This window comes from Wyeomyia smithii, chromosome 1, assembly GCF_029784165.1.
Source record: "Wyeomyia smithii strain HCP4-BCI-WySm-NY-G18 chromosome 1, ASM2978416v1, whole genome shotgun sequence".
Lineage (NCBI taxonomy): Eukaryota > Metazoa > Arthropoda > Insecta > Diptera > Culicidae > Wyeomyia > Wyeomyia smithii.
Window position 1 is genome coordinate 12,703,150 of NC_073694.1, and position 24,050 is coordinate 12,727,199.

At 37.5% G+C, this 24,050-nt stretch overlaps 2 protein-coding genes across 8 annotated transcripts in view; one reads left to right on the plus strand and one right to left on the minus strand.

Moving 5' to 3' along the window:
• LOC129717488 (uncharacterized) overlaps positions 1-982 on the minus strand; it is a 90,989-nt gene extending 90,007 nt beyond the window's left edge. For 2 of the 7 annotated variants that reach the window (XM_055667421.1, XM_055667416.1), the window contains exon 1: positions 852-981. The gene's annotated coding sequence lies outside the window, so the exon portion shown is untranslated. Of the gene's footprint in view, positions 1-640; positions 791-847 lie in introns of those variants that run through there. The other 5 variants (XM_055667418.1, XM_055667422.1, XM_055667423.1 and 2 more) reach the window with 5 other exon arrangements.
• A 12,557-nt stretch (positions 983-13,539) lies between these two features.
• LOC129716579 (uncharacterized) lies at positions 13,540-14,534 on the plus strand. The gene is made up of 3 exons (XM_055666413.1): positions 13,540-14,119; positions 14,190-14,466; positions 14,531-14,534. Exons 1-3 carry the CDS (start codon positions 13,816-13,818, stop codon positions 14,532-14,534), a joined length of 585 nt encoding a protein of 194 aa, XP_055522388.1. The 5' UTR covers positions 13,540-13,815.
• The last annotated feature ends 9,516 nt before the right edge of the window (positions 14,535-24,050 follow it).

The window sequence follows — 24,050 nt, forward strand, 5'->3', positions numbered from 1 at the left end:
CGGGGGTCACGTAGCGAGGCCGTAATTTATGCAGCAAACCATTGCAACCCACCGGGAATGTTAACGTCCAAAACGGGGAGTGAAATTGAAGTTTTACACAGCAATTACTCGCTTCACATCACACCGCCGAAAAAAAAGACTATCATCTCAACCAAGTGCTTTCCGTTCCTCCACGCGTTCGCCACAAGCAGCTTCAGCCGCCATCGTTTTGGTCGTGGACCAAAACACGAAAACCCGTCACCATAATCATCGTTCGACCGCACCGCATCGGCACTCCCCCGGTGGACCTTTCGCGATGTGTCTCCATTCCGAAAACAGAGCGAAACAAATAAACAAAAAGCCCATCATGCCTTTATTCACATCCGCTCGCACCGCAAATGGCGTTACTTCTTTTTGGTCATCGCACCATCGCGTGGTGTGGACAACAGAACCCCATCGACTTGAAAAGATCAACGCCGTTTTCACTTGTTTTGCAACTCTCTTACAACTCGATGATACTTCACAAAAGAGTGGAACACGGTCCACATACACACATGCGGTGTCGGTCACCGAGGAGGGTTTGTACTTTTTTATGTATAAAAATTTCACTTTTGAGATTCAAATCCAACTGGAAGGAGATCCGTTCCGGAACGGGAATCACCTTTCGGAATGGCACACGGAGAACGGAGACAACTAGACCGCAACACAATCCGACTTCGCAAATGGAAAATCTATCGCACAGGTTCCTGTGTGTGTCCACCACTGCTGCTAAACCACTTCAACAGATGCTGGTTTTATCATCGTTTGTCGTTCGTTGACACGCCGCCGCCGCTGATTGCGTGGAGGGATTTTAAGTACATCACACAACCTACCAATCCTCTAGGTTGGCCTTTCTTCTTCTCCACAGGTTGAATTGTCTCACCACCGTAAAACACTAAACGGTCCCGTCGTCCTCCAACAGAAAGGCAACCATCAAGCGAACCGAGCCGAACGAAGCACACGATCGTACTGATCGATCGTTCGCTCGAAAAACTCGTCCCCGTCGTTAGCGGAGTCGACTGCGTAAAAGAGTAGGAGCGCTAGAAGTGAGCGTGTGGGAGAGAGGCTAAAATTAGAGACTTGAGCTGCGGAATAAGCGGCGAACCTTTGGTTCGCTATCAGCAGCACGCAGCAGCGATGTCAGATCGAATAGTTTTTCAAGAAAGCATTTGATTTAAACCAAGTTTGAGCTGATTAAAAAATTTAATATTTACGACAGTTTCTTATGTCAACTACCGGTTAAAGACTTCTAAAGAATATATAACTGAATAAGTTCACCGGAAAAATCAGATGGTTTTGTATACAAAATTTTTTAACTCGAGAGGCTCCTCTGGGCTTACCTGAAATGGATCTACATTATCCCTTTCCGACCGGCCCCATATAGTTGCGTAGGTAGAACGTCCTAATCATTGTTTTATTTCTCATAACGCTATTGTCAACATCGCAGCTGCAACGAAAAATAAAAAAATAGAGCAAGCAAGTGTTTTTATATAGGAATTGCTCCGATTTACACACCAAAAATTCTCTTTATGGTTCAGCAAAGTACATTGCTGAAAGTGTATCAGCAAATCACTTGTTTACTGAATCACAGCATTTTTTTCAAAAGTTTACTGTAATTCAGTTCTACAGGTTACTAAATTTCGTTCAGTAATTTTATTTTTGCTGTAAACCAGTATTTCATTGATAAATTCACTGAAAACCAGTAATCGATTCAGTGATTCGCAAAAATACAGCAAATCTATTTGCTGAACAGAGAACAGTAAATGAATGTTTGCTGGAATCCAGCGAAAGAATTGATATGTCAAAGTATCTAACGTCAAGCTGACATTAGTAAAACGCGCCAAATCGCTGTGCAGCTGGTACGGGATCATCTCTAAGCTCCTGATAGCGGATATGGGACCATAGCTAAGTCACTGTTGGGCTAGATGAACTTAAAGGTTGAAATGATAATCATACATCTCTAGTTCAACAGTGATTTGGCTATGATCCGATGGGCGGATGGAAGCTGGTGCCTGAGGGAAACATGGTTCCCTTGAACTAACTGGTTAACCAGTAAATTGATTTATGCTTTGCTGAATGTAAAGCAAATTGTCATAGCTGACAATCAGCAATTTGTATTTTGTTTTACTGAACATGCAGCAAACGATCTGTCATTTTTATGCAATTGAGCATTACTGAATAATCAGCAAATTTCATTTTGCTGAACAGATTGCTGGAAACACAGCACACCAAAAATCAGCAAAATTTTGCTGGTTTCCAGCAATGAAAATTTGGTGTGAGGTTTTGTTATCCGTCATTTTTTACCTACACAATTTTGTGGGCTCGGTCGGAAAGGGTTATAAACCCTGTATTTTGCGCCTTTTTTCCGCACAGAAACTTCGGAATGCCTGACGTAAGAGTCTCAAAAATTACACTCAAAAGAGAACTAGGAAGACGCCGTAGACTCCTGGGAAGTCCCCACACCCGGTGGTTGTGCGATGTCGATGAATAGTGGTGATACGGTGAACATGGTAGCTTGTGTACCGCTAGTGTCTCAATTAAAAAGTTTTTTTTTGTGTGAAATCAAGTGCTTCAGGTGATCTAGTACTAGTGATCCGACGGCCAAATTGGATACCTAAACGGATAAGTAGAAGTGTCTTTGCATGCTTTCGATTTATTCGTTCTTTTATTGATTTAATTTGTGTCAGCGCCGACCATCGCGTCTATATTACATAGACGCTACGGCTGCTGGGTGAAATATTTATTGTTATATTTTTCCATTGTTCGCTGCCTTTTGCCTTCGCCGTTGCTGCTGGACGAGTCCAGCCGGCGGTTGTTTGTGCGTTTGATATGGACTGTGCAAAATGTGGTAATATAGTTCGTGTTAGCGATGATCCCGTTGTTTGCGTGGGTAAGTGCAAGTCTCGATTTCATCGAGTTTGCACACCGCTCACTAAAATAGCGGCGAAAGTCGTTAACGATACTGAGAATATTGTTTTTAAATGTGCTGCATGTTTATCGGCCCAAGATAATGGCGGGATAGATGATGTTTTGAGTGGTGAGATGACAAAGATGATGGGTACTTCGTTATCTATCTCTGAGTCGCTTGCAAATACTCAAAGCGGAATCGAAACTAAGATAAACATCGCGGTTGCTAACGGTATCGATACTATTTTGAAATCGATCAGCAATTCTCTTCGTGAGAGCATGGCATGCATTGAAGCCAATGTTGCCAAAAAGCTTGAAGATTTCAAAATAGAAGTAATCGAAAATGTTAATCGAGAGAAAAGTGTGCCAATGAATAGAAAGAGATCTAGAACTGAGAGAACGGTTCACTCTGAACTGGACTCTATTCCCAATAAGAAAAAAATTATTTCGAATAAATATGATGAACCGATTGAAGACGCGATTATGCAAGATAACGAGGTTTTTTCTCAAAAATCTCCGACATACGCGAATGTTTTAGCGGGATCGATTGGGAATACGGTAAATAAATTAAAGCGCGCTGAAAACCGTAAGACTTGGCCGGTCATTGTGATTAAACCAGTCGAGTCTTCTCAATCTAGTGAAGACACTAGAATTTTTTTGAAAGAAAATTTGAATCCGAAAGTACACAAAATTAGAAACTTTAGGAACGGGAAAGCTGGCTCGATAATTGCTGAGTGTGCAATAGGGGATAATATTGAAGACGTGAAAAAAAACATTGAAAGCAATTTAGGTGAAAGGTACAATGCTGTTATTCCTACAAACGCTAAGCCAAAATTGAAAATTGTGGGAATGAGTGATCAATATTCCCGCGAAGTCTTCATTGACTTATTGAAAAGTCAAAATGATGGCATCGGAATCAATGAAGTCAAAGTTATTGCGCAATTTGAAAATTTACGCTTCAAATACAATAAATATAATACAATTGTTGAAGTTGATAGGGACACATTCGACCGCCTGATGTCTGCTGGTAAAGTAAGCACTGGGTGGGATAGGTGTTCTGTTCAAGAGGCCATTAATGTTCTACGTTGCTTCAAATGTGGAGAATTTGGACATAAAAGCACAGAGTGTATTAATTCCGAAACATGCTCTAAGTGTAGTGCACAGCACAAGACATCGGAATGCTCATCAATTGATTTTAACTGCGTAAATTGTTCAAAATCTAATAAAGACTTCAATTCAAATTTGGACGCTAAACATCCAGCATATAGTACACAGTGTCCAGTATTTCGGAGACTGTTTGAGAAAAGAAAGAGCAACATGTTGTTAAGTAAATAGCAGCTGAAGAAAACGCAATGTGAAAGGAAATTAGAAATGATTTATTTGAATATTGCTGGTTTATCTACAAATTATGTTGCTTTACGGCATCTTGTGGAAACAACACGTCCAATGTTAGTATTGCTAGCGGAAACTCATATAGTGGAAGCTGATGCATTTGATCAGTATAGCATTCCGGGTTACAAAGTTGCTTTTTGCCTTTCACATTCCAGACATACTGGTGGGGTTGCTATTTACGCCAAGGAATCAATCAAATTCAATATTCGATTAAACGAATCTTTTGAAAATAATTGGTTCCTAGGAATATCAGTTGAAAGAGGCATGACGATAGGAAATTTTGGAATTGTGTACCACTCCCCCAGTACAAGTAACCAGCGTTTTTTAGAAACTTTAGAAAAGTGGTAGGATAATTTTATTGACTTGAGTAAATTAAATGTTATTGCTGGCGATTTTAATATCGATTGGCTTAATATACCAAATTCGAACCAATTGAGGCAATTAGCAGATTTTTTCAATTTACAACAAACGGTTTTTCAAGTTACAAAAATTTCCAGACACTCTCGTACATTAATTGATCACGTGTTTTCGAATTTTGATAATGTTCATTCTTTCACTGAGGCCGATTATAAAATCACAGATCATGAGACAATTTGTGTTGTACTTGAGAATGATCAAAACCGTGATAATATAGTAAAAATTAAGTGTTGGAATAGATACTCGAAGCAAGCAATGTCTCAGCTTGTTTCGAGAAGCCTGAATTTTCAGCCAATAACAGGGAATTTCGACAATAAAGCAGCTGTTCTAACTAACACGCTAAAAGAGTGTACCAATAGCCTAGTTTCCGAAAAGTGTGTTGAATTGCATAATTCGAACAGCTGGTACTCTTTAGAACTTTTGCGTTTAAAACGTAAAAGAGATAAAAAGTACAAAAAATTTTGCAGAAGTAATGATAGCAATGATTGGAATAGGTACACCGCTGCGCGGAATATATACTCACGCACCTTGAAAAAGGCACGATGTGAATATATACAACGGAAGATTGATCAACATCAAAATAATAGCAAAAAGTTATGGAAAATTTTAAAATCATTAATAAAAAGTAAAGATAGTTGCCCGCAAACCATAACTTTTAATGGCTTAGAAGAACATTCGGCGCGAGTGATTGCAAGTAAATTCAACAGTTATTTCGTTGATAGTGTTCAATCGATCAATCAGAGTATTGATTTGGTCAACGAACCTCTAGAAATAATACAGCCGGTCCATAATAACTGTCATTTTTCTGGTTTTCATCCTATTACTTTTGCACTGTTGAAAGATATTTGTTTTTCTCTTGAGAGATCGGCTGGCATCGACAATGTCAACGCAAAAGTAATACAAGATTGCTTCCATGTCATTGGCCACGATCTGCTGGACCTTATCAATGAATCACTGCAAACAGGGCACGTGCCTCAGGGTTGGAAGGAATCACTTGTGGTTCCTATCCCCAAGATTAATGGGACGGATAAAGCCGAAGAGTTCCGCCCCATTAATATGTTGCACACATTAGAGAAAATTTTAGAACTAGTTGTGAAAGGCCAGCTGATGGATTATTTAAATAGTAATGATTTGCTAATCCCAGAGCAAACAGGTTATCGAGAGGGTCACTCTTGTGAGTCTGCTTTAAATCTGGTGTTAGCAAAATGGAAAGAAAAAATCGAGGCTAAAGAAACTATTTTTGCGGTGTTTTTGGACCTAAAACGCGCTTTTGAAACAATTTCTAGGCCCTTATTGTTACAAACATTGGAGCGCTTTGGTATCGTAGGGACAGAGCTATTTGTGTGCTAGAACTCAGAAGACTCCTTTAATGATTCTGAATCGGATTCCATTGCTAATACACTTGGTGTACCGCAAGGAAGTGTTTTAGGGCCCATTTTGTTCATTATTTATATTAATGACATGAAGCGAGTTTTACGGTTTTGCGATATCAACTTATTTGCTGATGATACTGTTCTGTTCATTGCGGCTAAGAATCCTAATGACGTTGTGGCACTTTTTAATCAAGATTTACATTATCTGGCGAATTGGTTGAAATTTAAACAGCTTAAACTAAATATTAGCAAAACAAAGTACTCAATCATTTCTTCTGCCAACTTCAGACCAGACGTAAATATTGCAATTGATGGTGAGACGATTGATCGCGTAAACGAAATAAAGTATCTTGGAGTGATTATTGATGACAAATTAACTTTTAAGTCTCACATTGACAATGTCATCAAGAAAATGGCAAAAAATACGGTATTCTGTGCCGTTTGAAAAATGAATTGACTGTTAGTAGTAAAATTAGTCTTTATAAGTCAATCATTTCACCACATATAGATTTTTGCCCATCCATATTATTTCTTGCAAACAATACACAAATATTGAGACTGCAGCGCTTACAAAATAAAGTTATGCGATTAATATTAAAATGTAATAGATACACTTCCTCGAGTTTTATGCTGGACGCATTGCAATGGCTTTCTGTGAAGCAAAGAGTATATTTTCTGACAATGGTGTTTCTATATAAAAAATTTAATAATATGCTGCCTCGATATTTGTGTAATCGAATTGATAGGGGAAGTGATTTTCATAGGTACAACACTAGAAACGCGGATGATGCTAGAACACCAAATTTTCTTTTTGGAAGATCACAGAACTCTCTGTTGTACAAAGGAATATTTTTTTTCAATTCGATGCCAAGACAGGTAAAACGTGCAGCAACAATGGCGGAGTTTAAAAGGCTTTGTATTTCACACATAAAGTCTGTTTTGTAGACAGATTATATAGAATTTTTGGTAAATTAATGAAGAAGATTGTAAAATTTATGTATTTTTTTTTAAAATTTATTGGGTAAACTAAGCTATTATGTTCACTGATGATGATGGATTTTTGTTTGAATTAGTTGTATAATATTTAATAGTAGAGTTTAAAAAAGAGCCGACTACACATGTTTGAGCCACGCGCGCGTAGACTGACATAGACAATCTGGATATTGAGTACATCAGGATTAAACCCCTGAAATTGAAATGAAAAGCATATCGGGTTGGAAAGTTGCTTTTTGGAATGAAATAGCATATATGCTGTTATTCTGATTTTTGATATTTATCTGTTTTTATGATTTTGAACTAGGGTTGGGAGAAAAAACTGAAAAGGCTTAGGTTCGCCTGTGGACTGTAAAGCTCATTATCGAGAACTATAGTATCACAGGATCTCTCTCGTAGTTTTGGATCGTTATCCAGAATCAATTCTGATTAGTTAACACTCCTAAATGTTAGGTTCAATTCCTAACCAAGTCCAGATAATTTCCGGGTTGGAAACGTTCTGGATGAGCCTTGGATCCATGATGGTATTGGAAAATCGTTTTTTTATACTCATTGTTAAATTATTGGTATTCTTTTGAAGGGTTACCATGTCTGTATTAATAACCAGTCCGTTATTTGTTTGCCAACTGGTTACATTGTATGACTCTATATAATATCTTACTTAGATAAATCGACCAGCTCAAACCGATGTAGGGGTATGAGGTGGGACCATCATCATCATCATCATCATCAAGACGCTCGAACTGCTGGCTTTCGGGGGACTGGAGAATGACTGCCCGAAACCGACAAGCCTAGACGTCTACTGTTCGATCGTCTATTTTCACAGCAGTTTGCAAGTCTAATCACGACAAATCGACTCAAGTGCGCGGGGGTGCAACATGATTTGCTTCAAACATAATGGACTTCGATACTAGCGGCATTACTCGTCTAGGGACTATATAATCTTATCCATTGTTCATTGTCCGCCTTTGCTGCTCGTGGAAAGCTGGATACTGATAGGGAACTAAGTTATCATTGTGGGGTAGCCGCAAGGTTACAGAGTCCGCTTTGATAAGCGAGTGGTCGTGGGTTCGAATCTTAGTAGAATCAGGCCATTTGGTTGTCAAAGGACTTTAACATGGGTTTATTCTCAGGCTCTCCACTACATACCCTTCCTTCAAGCTGACTTTGATCCTAACAAAAAAGTCGCTCTTAAAATAAAACTGTTCTGAGTAACGTAGCATAGTTTTCTTCAGGGAATTGTAATTATGGCGCGGTCTTGGCTGGAGGAACGAGGTTTCGATAAGACTCCTTCCTCTTGACAAAAATATAAGTCCTACTTATAATAAAACTGACCAGAGGTGGGTTGAGGGCCTCTGGAAATTGTGATTGTGACGCGGTGTTGGTAGGAGGAACGAGGTTTCGATAAGACTCCTTCCTCTTGACAAAATAAGTCCTTCTTATAAAAAAAACTGATTTCAGAAATATTTACCCTCTACAGGGAATTGTAATTGGCGATATTGGCACGAGGAACGAGGTTTCGATAAGACTCCTTCCTCTTGACATAATTAGTCCCTCTTAGAATAAGCCTGGCCAAAGAGGAACGTTAGGTGTAGCCTCAGTTTAGGGAATTGTAATTTGGCGATATTCGTAGGATAGAAAGAGGCTCGGTATAGTAGAGCTGGAAGCTTGAAACGAAAGGGTAAACTTGCACACATAAGCACGGATATGAATGAAAAGCGTATCATTCACTTCAATAGTGATACTGCCAATAATATGAAGTGCGGAGTACAGAAAACACCTGGGCAATATCACAATAGATCAAAATGTCTCTGGCCGCAGTGATGAGTTCACACAGATAAAAAAAAAGTTCTCATTGTGTCCTGGTCGATTTCTATGGAAAAACATCTCTTAGCATTCAACTAACGTTATTGGAAATTGCGAAAGATTATAATCCATGCTGCAAACATTGTAAGTGTTGGATCGCTATCAATTCATTATAATTGTATAGCTCTGGAATATCTGAACCGATCCCACCAAATTTAGCATGTGTATTAAAGGAGTAAGGTGCCACTTCAACTTGCAAGGGAGGAAGTCTTGATTGATGAGGTAAAGTCTTCGTGTATTATACGAACTTTCTGAATGAAATAGGAGAGCTCGTAGTCTCAAGGATACAGAGTTCGCTTTTCCAAACGATTAGCTATGAGTTCGATTCTTATTTTAATTAGAACGTTCAATGTAAAGGGAGTAGGAAGGTACTTTTACACATAGGTTCATACTCAATCTTTTCCCCATTCGTAAAGGTTATATATAAGCGTGTACAGGGAAGGGTTAAAGTATGGAAATCCGTCACTTACCACGGTGGCGAAAGTACCCTTTCTCTCCTTAACAGCCGTTAGAGATGAAAAGGTAAACTAAGTCTATGAAAACAACAGTTGTGACACTTGCGTTTACCTTCCCTAACCTACCGTAAGGACGTCCATGGCCGTGTATGCACCAAACAAGGATTGAAAGACCGTTTGGCGCTCAGTGCGTCTTGAACTGTCCTACAGATCAGACGTTTTTTCGGTTGCTTGTGGACTGGTCTTTGACTGCCTATAGCTTCAAAGTTTGTGTTTTGTCAGTGTGTCTTTTAAAGATTACCTGAAAGTTATTTCCCATCAGTCTTTCTCAAGACTACCTACTTTTGAATTTAACATTTGTTTTAACTTTTTTCGTATCACCTGAAATGGCTGGACGGAAAAAGAAACCTCGCATCGCTGCGGGGATGAAAAGAGAGGCGTCTCTTTCTGACACATCGAGTGTCTGTAGTGACAATCCTTTTGATATTTTGCCTGAGCAAGAAGCTGGTCAAATGGAAGTTATTAATAATGAAACTATACAAAATATAAAATCTTTAAAAAAGGAGAAAGTTCCACCTATTGTGGTAACTATTTCTTCTGAATTTAATATATTCAAAAAGGAACTTTCAACGTTTGTTTCTGACGTTAAAGTTACCTATCAAATTGGCCGTAGAGGTGAATGCCGCTTATTAGCCGACTCAGTAAAGGGTCGTGATCGTCTTGTTCAGTATTTAACTGACAAGATGTACAAATTTTTTACATATGACACCAAGAACGCCAAGCCGTTCAAGGTTGTCTTGAAAGGTCTCACCAACGATCAAACCGTTGATGAGATCAAACTTACTCTAACAGAATTACTTGGCATAGCCCCTACCCAAGTAATTCTAATGAAACAAAAATCACGAGGCGAAAACAGTCAGAGAACTGGGATTTCCCTTGTTAATTATTTAATTCATTTTAACCGCAATGAGGTTAACAACTTAAATTTTTTTGAAAAAGCACATGCACAATGTGCGTGTAAAGTGGGAAACTTATAGGAAGTATGGCGGAGGTGAAAAGCATATCACCCAATGCCGTACTTGCCAACGTTATGGCCATGGTTCCAAATTCTGTAACATGGACCAAAAATGTCTTAATTGTGGAGACTCTTCTCACAAAAAGGACACATGTCCTGTGAAAGAGAGTAAAAATTTTCGCTGTGCGAATTGTACACTGAAAATATTTTTTCGTTATTCCACTCATGCACATTTCGTAAACAAGAAATTCGTAGATTGTACAGCACTTTTGTTAATTGTATATAACGTTCGTATTACAAGTTATCGATTAGAATTGCAACATTACGCATGATTTGTATAATTCATGAATGTACTTTCGTACGAACATGGATAGCAACGATAATTATACGAAAACTTTCGTGCATAATACCTACATATACTAGCAGCACTTATTCCATTACAGAGCGTTCATTCATTTCGTCGCCATTGTTTAATTCGGTTGATAGAAAAACGGTTGTTAGGTGTTTTTTGATATTCAGTGCAAAAAATCATCGTTCCGGAGATTAAAAGCTGTTAATACCAGCAGTATTCAAGCAGGGAATAAAACCTTGGTAAGTTGTTACGATTTTTTGGTCCAATCCTAATCCATTCTAATAGCATAGAAAAGTTGCGTCATTCAAGATCATCAGTGTTGTGATTGTCTACCAAATTTTCTGTCATGCCAAGATTAAATTTAACATACATTCGAATTTCAGGCTAGTAGAAACATAGGTACCTCGCTCTAAAATACGAAAAACAAACATAGTGTGTGCATCTCAGCTTATAGAGAAAAAATGAATTGCTTTGTATGTGGTATTCACTTTGATTCTATTCCATTCATGAGAAAACATTTTCGCCTGTTTCATGATCTACCTGAAAAACACAATTATCAATGCACATTTCATGGTCGATGCAACACTTTGCTCGGAAGCCTGAGTTCATTAACACGTCACTACAAAGATCACATTGAAGCACAATCCAGTAATCATCCAAATAATGAAATTGATACTCTGAATCACCCAGCTCTGACTTTACATAGTACTGCATTCTTCGATCCATTACCTTCATCTATTTCACAAGAAAACCAACATACATTCAAATCGACGCCAGTATCAGATACCCATCACTCATCTATGTTGTCTTCGGGAGACTTCCTCTACGATAATGCTTCAGTTGATGAGTGTGGTGTGAAATTTACACTCAACCTCCACAATAACAACAATTTTTCACGAACAGACGTTTTGAACATCCAAAAAAGTGTTATAAAAGACATTGTTAATCCGATTGTTGGCTCCGTTAACACATTTTCAACTCAATACTGCAACACAAACGATCTGGAAAATCGCTTACGATTAACATCACTTATTCATGAAATTTCAAATCCGTTCTACAAATGTGAAAATGAGCAACAATTGTTCAGTTGGCTTCTACAAAGTGACAACGTCTGCGATTACGAAGTATTCGAAATTAACAAAGAGATTGCTGAACGATACCGACGAGGAGAGCTTGTCTATGATGAAGTTGATGTAACGGGAGTTTTGCTACCTATGTCATTCCAATTTCGAAAAGTTTTTGAAAAAAATTCCTTGCTCCTAAATACTCTTAGCAATATGAAATCAATCAGTGAATCAAATACAAATACACATTTCATCAATGGGGCATTATGGCGAGCAAAAAGTAAACCTTTCATTGATACGGGTAAAATTGTCTTGCCGTTTTTTCTATACATTGATGATTCAGAAATCAACAACGCCCTTGGTACACATACTGATCCGGTATCATTCGTATATTATTCTTTTCCGGTTGTAGAGAACTCAGACATCTACTTGGCAGCTGTTATAAAAGGAAAAGACTATAAAGAGTTCGGTAACGAAAAATGTCTTAATGCTTTGATCAGGTCTATCCGGGATATTGAGGAAAATGGAATTCTCATAGAAACGCCTGAGGGAAAGAAACTCGTGTACTTTTTCCTAGCTCTTTTCATTGGAGACAATTTGGGCCTGAATAAAGTTCTAGGATTCACATCATCCTTCAACCACACATTTTTCTGTAGATTTTGCAAAACTCCTAAGCCCATCACACACACATTGTCCACAGATAATCTGAGTTTAGCTCGTAATCCTGAAAATTATTCTGCAGATGTTGTAGCCAACGATCTCAGTTTAACAGGTGTGCAAGAACATTGCATATTAAATAACATAAAATCTTTCAACGTAACTACCAACTATGCAGTAGATTTGATGCATGATGTTTTTGAAGGTGTATGTCATTATGATATCTGTCATATTATCAATTATTTCGTTTCAATGAAATATCTAACACTTGAAACACTGAATACACGCAAACACATGTTCAACTATGGAGAAATAGAAATTGACCACGTATCTCCTGAAATTACACAAAATCATTTGAATAAGTTCCGTTTGAAAATGACTGCAAGAGAGATGATGTGTTTTATACATCTGTTTCCTTTAATGGTCGGTGACCTTATTCCGGACGATGATGATGTATGGTCCTTTATTCTGAAATTCCTAGAGCTGATTGACATTCTTCTCTGTTTCGAAATTTCAAGCGATTTAGCAGAACGACTGCGTATTTTAATTACCGAACACCATCAAGATTACGTTCGACTCTTCAAAGATACCTTGAAGCCAAAACACCATATGCTTCTACATTATTATAAAGTGATTCTGCAGTCAGGTCCTCCAAGGCATTACTGGTCTTTTCGTTTTGAAGCGAAGCATAAGGAATTCAAAACGTACGCTCGTAATATAACTAGCCGCAAGAACATATGCATCTCCATAGCGAAAAAGTATCAACTGAAATTTGCTCATTTTATAAATGAGCCTGTTAAGCCAGTATACATCGTACAGTCTCATCATGCTATCATCACAACACATTTTGATTTGATACAAGCGTTCTGCAAGAAACAAAATTTTGATGGAAACAAATTCCGTTGTTATTCCAAATGTGTGTATAAGTCCAAAAAGTATAAACAGGGATATTTTGTGTGTCAATATTTGGATGCAACTTCTGTCGAAAATGTGGTAGTTTTCGAAATAAATGAGGTAATTTTATTTGGTAACTCCCCAACTATACACGTTGTTTGTAAACGAATTGAAATGATAAATTATTATGAGCACTACGCTGCTTATGCAATCGAAACGTGCAATTCCACGAAACAAAGCAAATACTACATACTTAGCGTTGATAATCTAGCTGGCCCTCCTATTAACCTTCATAAAACAGCTCGGGGGTTGAACATGATTAGGCCGAAACAATATTGCTAAATAACATATTCGAACAGAAAATTGTACGTTTATTGTACTTACATGTCGCAAAGAAAAACTCTAACGCATAATGGAACACTCGGAAGAAACTAACAGTATGGGAACGGTAGTAGTATCAACGCAAGCCACTTCAGACGAAGAACCATCGCAATTTGTGAACATAGAAGATTTTGAACAAATTCCGATTATAGGCGTTATGAATGTTGAAAACAATAATTCTACCTCAAACACGAATGAAAACGAAACCTCCGCGGATGATACATTTACGTGCCAACAACTTATACAGAAGTATGCAAGCTCTAATGCCGATATACTTGAATTGTATGCGTTGCTTAATAGCTGGAATGTAGGAGATCTGTTCCCGTATTGCTGTCGTAAGTTGAATTTATTTTCCCGAACGTTTTTCAGACACTGTATCAGTCTTAATTGTTCATTCATAAATAGGCCAACACTTGTACGTCGGTGTGCTGAGACATCTTACTCCGGAAATGGCTATATCAATTTTGAACCAACCGTGTATCCCTCTGGGGGCACAAGTTGAATTCTATCACCACTGGCACAACTGGATGGAATCTGCGCGTTCAACAATCGACGTCGAGAAAGCCGAATGTTCTTCGCAGTCCATTACGAGCAAATCTTCGATGAACGAATCAAATTCAGCACAACAGTCCAGAGCTATGGAAGCTCCGCTTGATTTGAACACCATATTAAAGTCAAATCAGTATGGTTTAAATTTGATTGCTGCATTCAACCGGGACAAAATTCTCAACGGTAATCTTCGCAAGCTGATGTTGGAATCCATCCTTCAGTTCTGTATTGAAAACAAACACGATTTAACAGTCAAAGACTGTTCTGTATTGGCGGCACAAATAGTCCAGGTTTTTCCAGGAGAAGTAATGGTATGTATAATGTACACTCCACTTCACTATCTTTATCTCTTTTGATTTTGAGTGTAAACAGCGGACGGAAAAGCTGAGTTAGTAAAATGTAACCTAATTTGAAATTGTTTAGCGCTCTCTGTATTTGGCAACTTCGTGAGAGCGAGCTATTGGCAGCTACTGATTAATAGATTTGAAGAACCTTACAATCAGTTCAGGTTGAGCATGATACATATACATATACAATATATGGCTGTGTTCCAATTGAAGACGCGCAAGGCAATTGGTGAATGAACCAGTCTGGCGAAAATATTCAAAAGGACTTAGGGTAGCAAACGGCTTCGGCAGTGGTTTGCTGCAGCAATCTTACGAAGAATTCTGCCGATGAAAACCACTGCCGAAGCCGTTCGCCACCCTTTGTGCTTTTGAAATCAAAGTTCAAAATGTTATCTACTCGAATCTTTTAGAACTCCCACGCGAACATACATCATAATCAGAAAGAAAAAACTGTTAGGTACTCGATAGTGGTGTTAGTTTGCGTGGGAGTGCATTTGATCTTCCTTCACTAAAACACATAAGTCCTTTCGAAAATTTTCTCCAGAAGTACGATATAAACAAACTTGTTTCTTTGCAAAAGGTGGAAAATGTTCTTCACTTGTTATACACATTTTCAGTCTAAGCTCTTGAAGGAAAGTATGTAGCGTAGTTTTTTTTTAAATTACATATTGAATATTCATGCAACTGAACATAAGGGTTTTTTTTTTCATAACATAACGTTTTCTCTTCACCTGTTTCGCTTAACAATATCATGAAAATTTCTTGGCTTTTCTATCAAATTTTTTCGATACGGTCAGTGTTCCAGAAACGTCAGAAGAAAAATAGGCCGTATAATATCCACGTTCTTAAATGTTTGCTCGATTACTACCGGCATATTTCTAAAAGCATATGTTAATGATTGACCACTAGACTCACGGGATGAGAACATAGATTCTTTTATCGAACATCTGTTGTTTGATACCTGTAAAACAATTGTAGACTACGACATTGTTTTCGTAACTCACATTATAATATTAATATTATAAGTACCTAAGATTCTCTGGATTTTATTCACCTTCTCATACATTCCCAAACAACTGAAACACTTTGAAGTTTTGACAGATTGCTACTGTACACGCTCGTGGAAAATAACTGTAAAATGAATAAAATTTGACGCATTTTCGTAAAAAGTTGAGCAACCTAGGGGCAAGACACTATTGATATATTGCGAAATATTTCCAATATTCAATATAACAAAGTATTTATCGTTCCATTCCATTCTCCATCATATCATAGCTCATTGACGTTACATTATCGTTGAAGGGATGTCATTGTGACAGAGAAACGATAAAAATCAAAAATATATTAACCAATATCATTATACCTAACAACTTGGGTACGACACTTTGAACATTTCAATGAATACAATCTTTTTTTGTGTTATATTTCAAAATATCTGAAGCTGACTGAACTAGCCTAAAACTTGTAAGCGGTAATATGAGGTGACTTAAAAAATGCTCTCATTTTTCAATAGGCGTACTACTTCGTTGAAAGGAAAAATAGCGCACCGTTGGGTAAACTCTACCACAAATATCGAAACTGGAAAAGCAATCTCAACCGCAAATCAAGCCTAGAAAAAAGCACGAAGTCCATAGTTGGCAATCCTTCGAAAACGTTTACAACTGAAAAAGACGAAGAAATTCATATCCGCGCTCTGAGACATGAAATGGCTACCATGAGCTACGATGAAAAGCTTGCGCATTGGGTGGGATGTGCTGCAACGCGGTTGAACATAATTCAGAATCAAAACAACCCGCAATCCGCAAGCAAAATATTTGACCTTTGGCCACAGTTCAAAAATCCAGATGGCTATAGGATGGTTTGTTTGTTTCTTAATTATGATTTGTCACTAGACTAATTTGTAATTTTTCTTATAGATCGAAGCTGATTTTGTATTTATACACGGTCAGAAAAACGAATTACTTGATTCCCTTGACGCGTTCGTAGATGTGATGGTGGAGGAAATATTCCCGAAACATCGTGAGTCGTTCAAGTCATCTGAAGACAACGACATGTTGAACAAACTTTCTGACAAAAGCAACAATCTATCACAAAGTACAAAAATCAAGTAATGAATTAGACCTAAGTTGTTTATATAATATTTTATATACTTCAGACTCGTCAGCCGCTATGACGTTCCGTCTTATGCAAATGCTATTACCTTTTTCGCGGATTGAGAAGAAGTTAACAACAGATCCTAAACGACGATTCTACAGTATTCAGGAATCGAGAGAGGCGTTCCTAACTATTTGCGCTACTGAAACCGAGTATAAACAGAAATATGATGAGAAAGTGAAGCGTGAGTCCTGTATTCCACCTTTTATGACACTTATTGGAACTATAGAGAACTTCCATTCAATCATGGTAGACTTTGAGAACATAACATATAAGTTCTACAGCTTTGCAAAGGCTGTAGATGTATGTTTCAAAGCATACCAGCTGTTTAACATTGCTTACCCACCCAAGTGTGAGCACTTGTGGGATTTTTTGAACAGAGAATTCTACAAATTGGAATACGATGGTGCAAGAACGAAACCACATACTTTCGTACTACTAAATGAACTTAACGGTAAGTTTGATAATTCTTGATGTTCATAACATAGAACTGCACATTTTTTAAATTTAATTCATGTTTTTTAGCTGCAAAAGTCAGAAGATCTACGCAACCAGCTGCCGATGCCTGAATTTTCGTTTGCTATAATTTTAGGTTATTTGAAACATCTTCAACATCTTAAAAAATTATATGGATATGAATATACTTGAGTCAAATTTACTTTATTCAAAATATCAGAATTCATGAAATAAAAAAATACAGTCACGTTATTTATGTTTTTTTTCAAGTATTGAGAAACAAACTACAATACAAAGCTTAAACCCTAACGACAACGTTTCTCATAATATTGCGTACGTTTCCGTCAAGTTCGTTATCCAGAGAAATTTCCTGTTTCGGAGAATTCTGATTTTCTCAATACTTAAAAATAATCCTTTCTTACCACTAGCGCCCCGACATATATAGCACAACTACATATGAACCCATCTTCTTGAAAACGAAAGACATAAGGATCATCCGAAATTTATAACTGACCTATGATATCTTTTTCTAGACACATTGGGGTTATCATTACGCAAATTTTATGGATTCTGGAAGTCCATTTTCTCCTCTTTCCGATAGGACATTGGATTCAGAATAGTACGAAAAATGTATGCAGCGTACATAATTGTCTGTACATTGTACGAAATATAGTCGAAAGTTTACGAATAGTTTTTAAACTGTACTACTAGGTTCGTTAGTGGTACGAATGTTCTAGTAGAAGTACGTAGTTGTTTTGTACATGCTACAAAAAACGTAAGCATGAGTAATTACTTGAACAAAATTTTTGTGTTCTGTTATTTTGATTTCGTAGAATGTATATATTGTTGCGTACGCTTACTAATTTTTCGTACTGTTTACATTATGCAGCGTTTGTTTGTACGATTGATTTAGTTCATTTTAAAAACCTTTCGTCATGTATACGAATAGAAATCTGTTACAATGCTGACAGTTCTAACGAAAGTACCTCCATATTTATTACGCATTGGTTTCGTTGCAGAAAACAACAAAAGGTTTTGTATGTAAAACGAACGTTTTCGTGGAATAAACTAAAATATATTTTCAGTGTAACGGCAACCATATGTCAAATTTTTATCAATGCCCAGTCCGTTTAGCAATTGTTAAGGCAAGGCAAGGTAAACAAAATTCAATTTCTCAATTAAAACCAACTTCAAAACAAAATTCTCCAAGCGTACCAGTGACGCATAGTTTACCTACTCCTTTGCATACCCGTTTAACTTATGCACCGGTTCCAGGTAGTTCGAACATTATACCGCCTAGTGTTGGTAGTTCGAAAATGACCGTTAATATGGGTAAGCAAAACAGGCTAGAAAATAATTGTACACCTATCACTCCAGCTAATATTGCTGCCGAAAATATTTTTTCTAATGTCAACTGCCTGGGGCCTATTACGGCAGGTAAACTTTCTTTTTTGCAACAGGCAATGTTCGATCTTATGAACGCCATGTTGCAGGCAAAATCAATGTTTGAAGCCATTCAAATAGGCACAAATTTTACTATTAAAATTGTTTCTAATTTAAAATTTAGCAATGATTTTAAATAAAACAATTAAAATATTAAATTGGAATGCTCGCTCATTGAAGGCCAATGAGAATGAGCTTTTTAACTTTTTAACAGTAAATAATGTGCATATTGCAATTATTACTGAAACATTTTTGAAACCTAACATAAAATTAAAATATGATCCCAATTACGTGGTTCATAGATATGATAGGATTCAGGGTTCCGGCGGTAGAGTTGCAATTGTTATTCATCGCCGAATCAAACATCGTGCTCTTCCCCATCTTGAGACGAAAGTTATTGAAACTTTGGGAATTGAAGTTCAAACTGAACTTGGGATTTTATTTATTGCCGCAGCATATTTACCATTTCAATGCACACGCGAGCTCAAAAATTATTTTAAAGGTGATTTACAAAAACTCACTAGAAATCGTTCGAAATTTTTCATAATCGGCGATTTTAACGCTAAACATCGTTCATGGAATAATTCTCAAAGTAATTCCAATGGCAAAATTTTATTCAACGATTGTTCTTCAGGATACTATTCTATTTTGTCTCCGAATAGTCCTACATGCTTTTCTTCTGTAAGAAACCCTTCAACAATTGATTTGGTGCTTACAGATCAAAGTCATGTATGTAGTGATTTGATCACACATGCTGACTTTGATTCTGATCATGTTCCAATAACTTTTTCTTTATCACATGAATCAGTTTTAAGCCCTATGAGCTCTGTTTTAAATTATAACAAGGCTAATTGGGAAAGATACAAAACACATATTGAGAGAAATTTCAATAATGAGCTTGATTTGCAAAACGAAGTGAATATTGATTCCGCTTTGGAAGCATTAAAATGTGCAATTGTTGATGCCAGGAATTATTCTGTTCCAAAGGCTCAAGTGAAATTTGATTCACCAATAATTGACGAAAATCTTCAACTTCTAATTCGTTTGAAAAATGTCCGCAGACGTCAATATCAACGTTCTCGTGACCCTGTTTTTAAAACTATTTATAAAGATTTACAGAAAGAGATTAAACATAGATTTACTCTTCTGAGAAATCAAAATTTTGAGACTAAAGTTGAAAAATTGAAACCATATTCAAAACCATTTTGGAAGCTGTCGAAGATTCTTAAGAAACCTTCAAAGCCTATTCCAGTTTTAAAAGATGGTGAACGTTTTCTTGTATCCAATGAACAAAAGGCTCAAAGACTTGCTCAGCAGTTTGAGAGTGTTCATAACTCAAATTTGAATTTTGTGAGTCCAATTGAAAATGAAGTCACACGTCAATTTGATTTAATTTCTTCCCAAAATTTTTTACCTGCAGATATAATTGAAACTAACTTGAATGAGATTAAATCAATTATTAAAAATTTCAAAAATATGAAAGCACCTGGTGACGATGGAATCTTTAATATACTAATCAAACATCTCCCTGAGAGCACAATGGAATTTTAAGTAAAAATTTTCAATTGCTGCTTCAAAATTGCATATTTTCCCAAATTATGGAAAAATGCAAAAATTACTTCCATTTTAAAACCGGATAAGAACCCAGCTGAAGTTCAAGTTATCGACCAATCAGTTTGCTTTCTTCAATAAGTAAACTGTTTGAGAGAATTATTCTTAACAGAATGATTTCACACATCAACGAAAATTCAATTTTTGCAAATGAACAGTTTGGATTTCGCCATGGGCATTCCACAACTCATCAATTGCTCAGAGTTACTGATATGATACGAGCTAACAAATCTGAAGGTTATTCCACTGGAGCTGCTCTTTTAGACATAGAAAAAGCATTCGACAGTGTTTGGCATAAAGGTTTGATTGCGAAATTGCAAACTTTTAATTTTCCAATTTTCCTAATCAAAATTTTAAAAAATTATCTTACTGATCGAACTCTGCAGGTTGTCTATCAGAATTCAAAATCTGATAGATTTCCTGTCAGAGCAGGTGTACCTCAAGGTTCAGTCTTGGGTCCAGTCCTGTACAACATATTCACTTCAGATCTTCCTGATTTGCCTCCAGGATGCACAAAGTCATTGTTCTGCGATGACACAAGCATTTCCGTAAAAGGAAAAAGTCTTCGTGTCATATGCAGTCGATTGCAGAAAAGTTTAGATATTTTTTCTTCCTACTTGCAAAAATGGAAAATCTCTCCCAATGCTTCTAAAACTCAAATGATAATTTTTCCGCATAAGCCTAGGGCTTCTTTCCTCAAGCCAAACAATAATCACGTTGTCAAGATGAATGGGGTTATTTTAAGTTGGTCCGACAAGGTTAAGTACTTGAGACTAATTTATGATAAAAAACTTATTTTCAAAGAGCACATTGAGAGTATACAAGCCAAGTGCATCAAATATACGAGATGTTTATATCCTCTCATTAACAGGAATTCTAAACTTTGTTTAAAGAACAAACTTTTGATTAACAAACAAATTTTTAGACCAGCAATGCTTTATGCTGTACCGATCTGGTCAAGTTGCTGTTCAACAAGGAAGAAAACGCTCCAAAGGATTCAGAATAAAATTCTGAAAATGATTTTGAAGCGTCCTCCTTGGTGTGGTACACTCGAATTACATAGACTTACTGGTGTTGAACCATTAGAAGCTATGTCAAATAAAATTATTAACAATTTTCGACAAAAATCGTTGCAATCCTCAATTGCTACGATAAGCTCTCTTTATAGCCAATAAGTTAGCAATTAAGTTAGTTGTAAGTTTACTTCCCCTTTTCTGACAAGTAGGTTTAAATCCCTACGAATGATAAGTCCTAATTGCGAAAGCAAACAAATCCTAACAATTAAAATTACAAATTTCTAACAGTGTTGAGAAGTCACCATTTGTGATTGGACACACATACTCATTATTTACTAATATTTATCATAAATACTTAAGCTACTAACAAATCCCCACTTAAAAAAAAAAAAACCGTTTGGCGCTCATAAGTTAGAATTGCCTATGTATAAACTTCGCAAGGAAAAGAAGCAACAAGCAAATCAATCCATCAAACGAAGCATTACGGAAGCTCTCAACTACCTCGACCTTTTAAATCACACGCCGGTGCCGAATATTATCGTCTGTGTTTGGAAGTAGGGGGAGAGTTTCCCAACCTGATTTATCAGGCAAGTATTTCCTCAAGTATTCCAATTCACCTGCTGTCACATTTCCAATTTTCGGTTACAACGAAAATATCGCGCAAACTTTCAACCACTCTGTCGATCAGATGTTCACCGAAGCCGCACCTAGACGCAGGTTAAACAATGTCCAGGAAGTCTTCCTCCCTCCCGTCTTAACCATCAGTACCACCACTGCTCTCAATCATCAACCGTTCTAGCCTCCAAAATTGTTTTGGCCCTGATGTCATGGTAGAGGAGAAGATCTTCCACATTTGATTTCTCTACGTGTTCCGAAAGACAGGGATATCAGCAATCTTACGTTAGTGTCCCATAAAATTGAAGTTGATTCATCCCTAAGGGGCCCAGGGGCCCTCTGACTCTGTCTCGGTTCAACCATCCGCAAAAATCGACAAACCCCGAAACCGCGAAACCCTTCAATTTAAAACGTCAAGCACTTTGGTTTGATTTTCATATTTCATTTAAGGAAAAAGAACTTGAATAAATGTTTGGTGCACATGTGACATAATCAGCCACGCAACGCCTCTGCTGTTATCTCAGGCATGTATTTGACTCAGGCGTTTTTGACTGCATTTTGATTCTTGACATCACTCTGATTTCACCGTGAAGTGACTCTCGTAATAAGCACCATTATACCAAATTTCAACGTCGATAACGAGCTCTCCAACATTGGAATGCAGCCGCGCCGATGTAGATTGGCGGTCTTCCAACCTGCTTCAAAAATTCGGCTAACTCGACGCCTGATACCACTTCGAATTTAAACTGCACTCTTGGCACTTCAAACTGCACATCAGAAATACGACCAACAAGCTCCCGGCCATCGGAAGGTCAGCGTGTACTACTGGAATATCGCAGTTCGCGTAGCTGTCTCGGATCTTTGCTATGTTTTTACGGAGACTTGGCTAGATTCACGCACACTTTCTTGTCAGGTACTCGGCAATGAATAAGAGGTTTCTTCGCTGCGATAGGAGCGCCTACAATAATCGCAAATCTACTAGTGCGGTTGTTATTATGGCTGTCGATTCCAGGTTCGGAGCAAAAGCTTTAGAGAATGCCGCTTGTTTAAACCTTGAACAGGCGATCGTACGTTGTTTCTCTGCGCTCTATGCATACCTTCGGATCGAGTACACGAGCATGAATTGATTGTTGTTCATTGCCAATCACAATGCAGGAAACTACAAAAACTACAGACGAAGTTATGCTGTTTGGAAATTCCAATCTTCCCCAGATTTCATACGGAGAAAATTGAGACGGGGTTTTCTTTCCGGACTTGGATCATTCGAGTATCCATTCTAACGCTGCATTGCTTTTGAATTGTTATAGCTTAGCTACACTGAATCAAATTATCTATGTTACCAACCAGAGCGACCGCATTTTAGACCTCTGTTTTGTGAGCGCCCAGGACATGGCCTTATTATTGTGTTAGGCCTCTGCTCCTTAGTGAAAATAGTTGGAAGTTCGTCAATCAACAGCGACATGAAGGTGGGATACAATATTCAATGACATTCAACGGTCATCCACCCCGCAGGACATCTGTCAGCATTTCCCCGAGAAACTCGCCAGGGCATCGTTTACCACAGACATTTTGCAACACCGCATAGAATGCCGCGCTCTCTTGGAGCAAGTGAATATGAACGCGCGACCTCGTACCCTGCGATACAATTCGCTGCTATTAATGACCGTTCAACAAACCAACTACAACATTTTTGGCGCAAAAGTCGGTCTCCTGGACTAAAGCATGATTGATTCAATATTTGGTCGCACAAAATGGGACATATTTTCGTCAAAACCACGTAGAATAAATTTTAAGAGATCATTCTAGAGCAAATTCAATGACCCTTTGAAGGAAAAATACAAAAAAGTTATTCGTCTGAGTTTCGGATGAACTCACGCACTATTCGTTTCATACCGCCCATCATCTTCTGCACAGTGGAACAGTCGACTCGACATTTTCTTCCACCATCTATGTAAATCAGCTGATTATTTTATCGTTCTGCCTCTTTTTTCAATTGGTCGAAAATTGGGGCAATTTGATGGGTTGATGGCTTTTTCGATGATATCAATTCCATTCTCCTTGTACCAATCCATGAC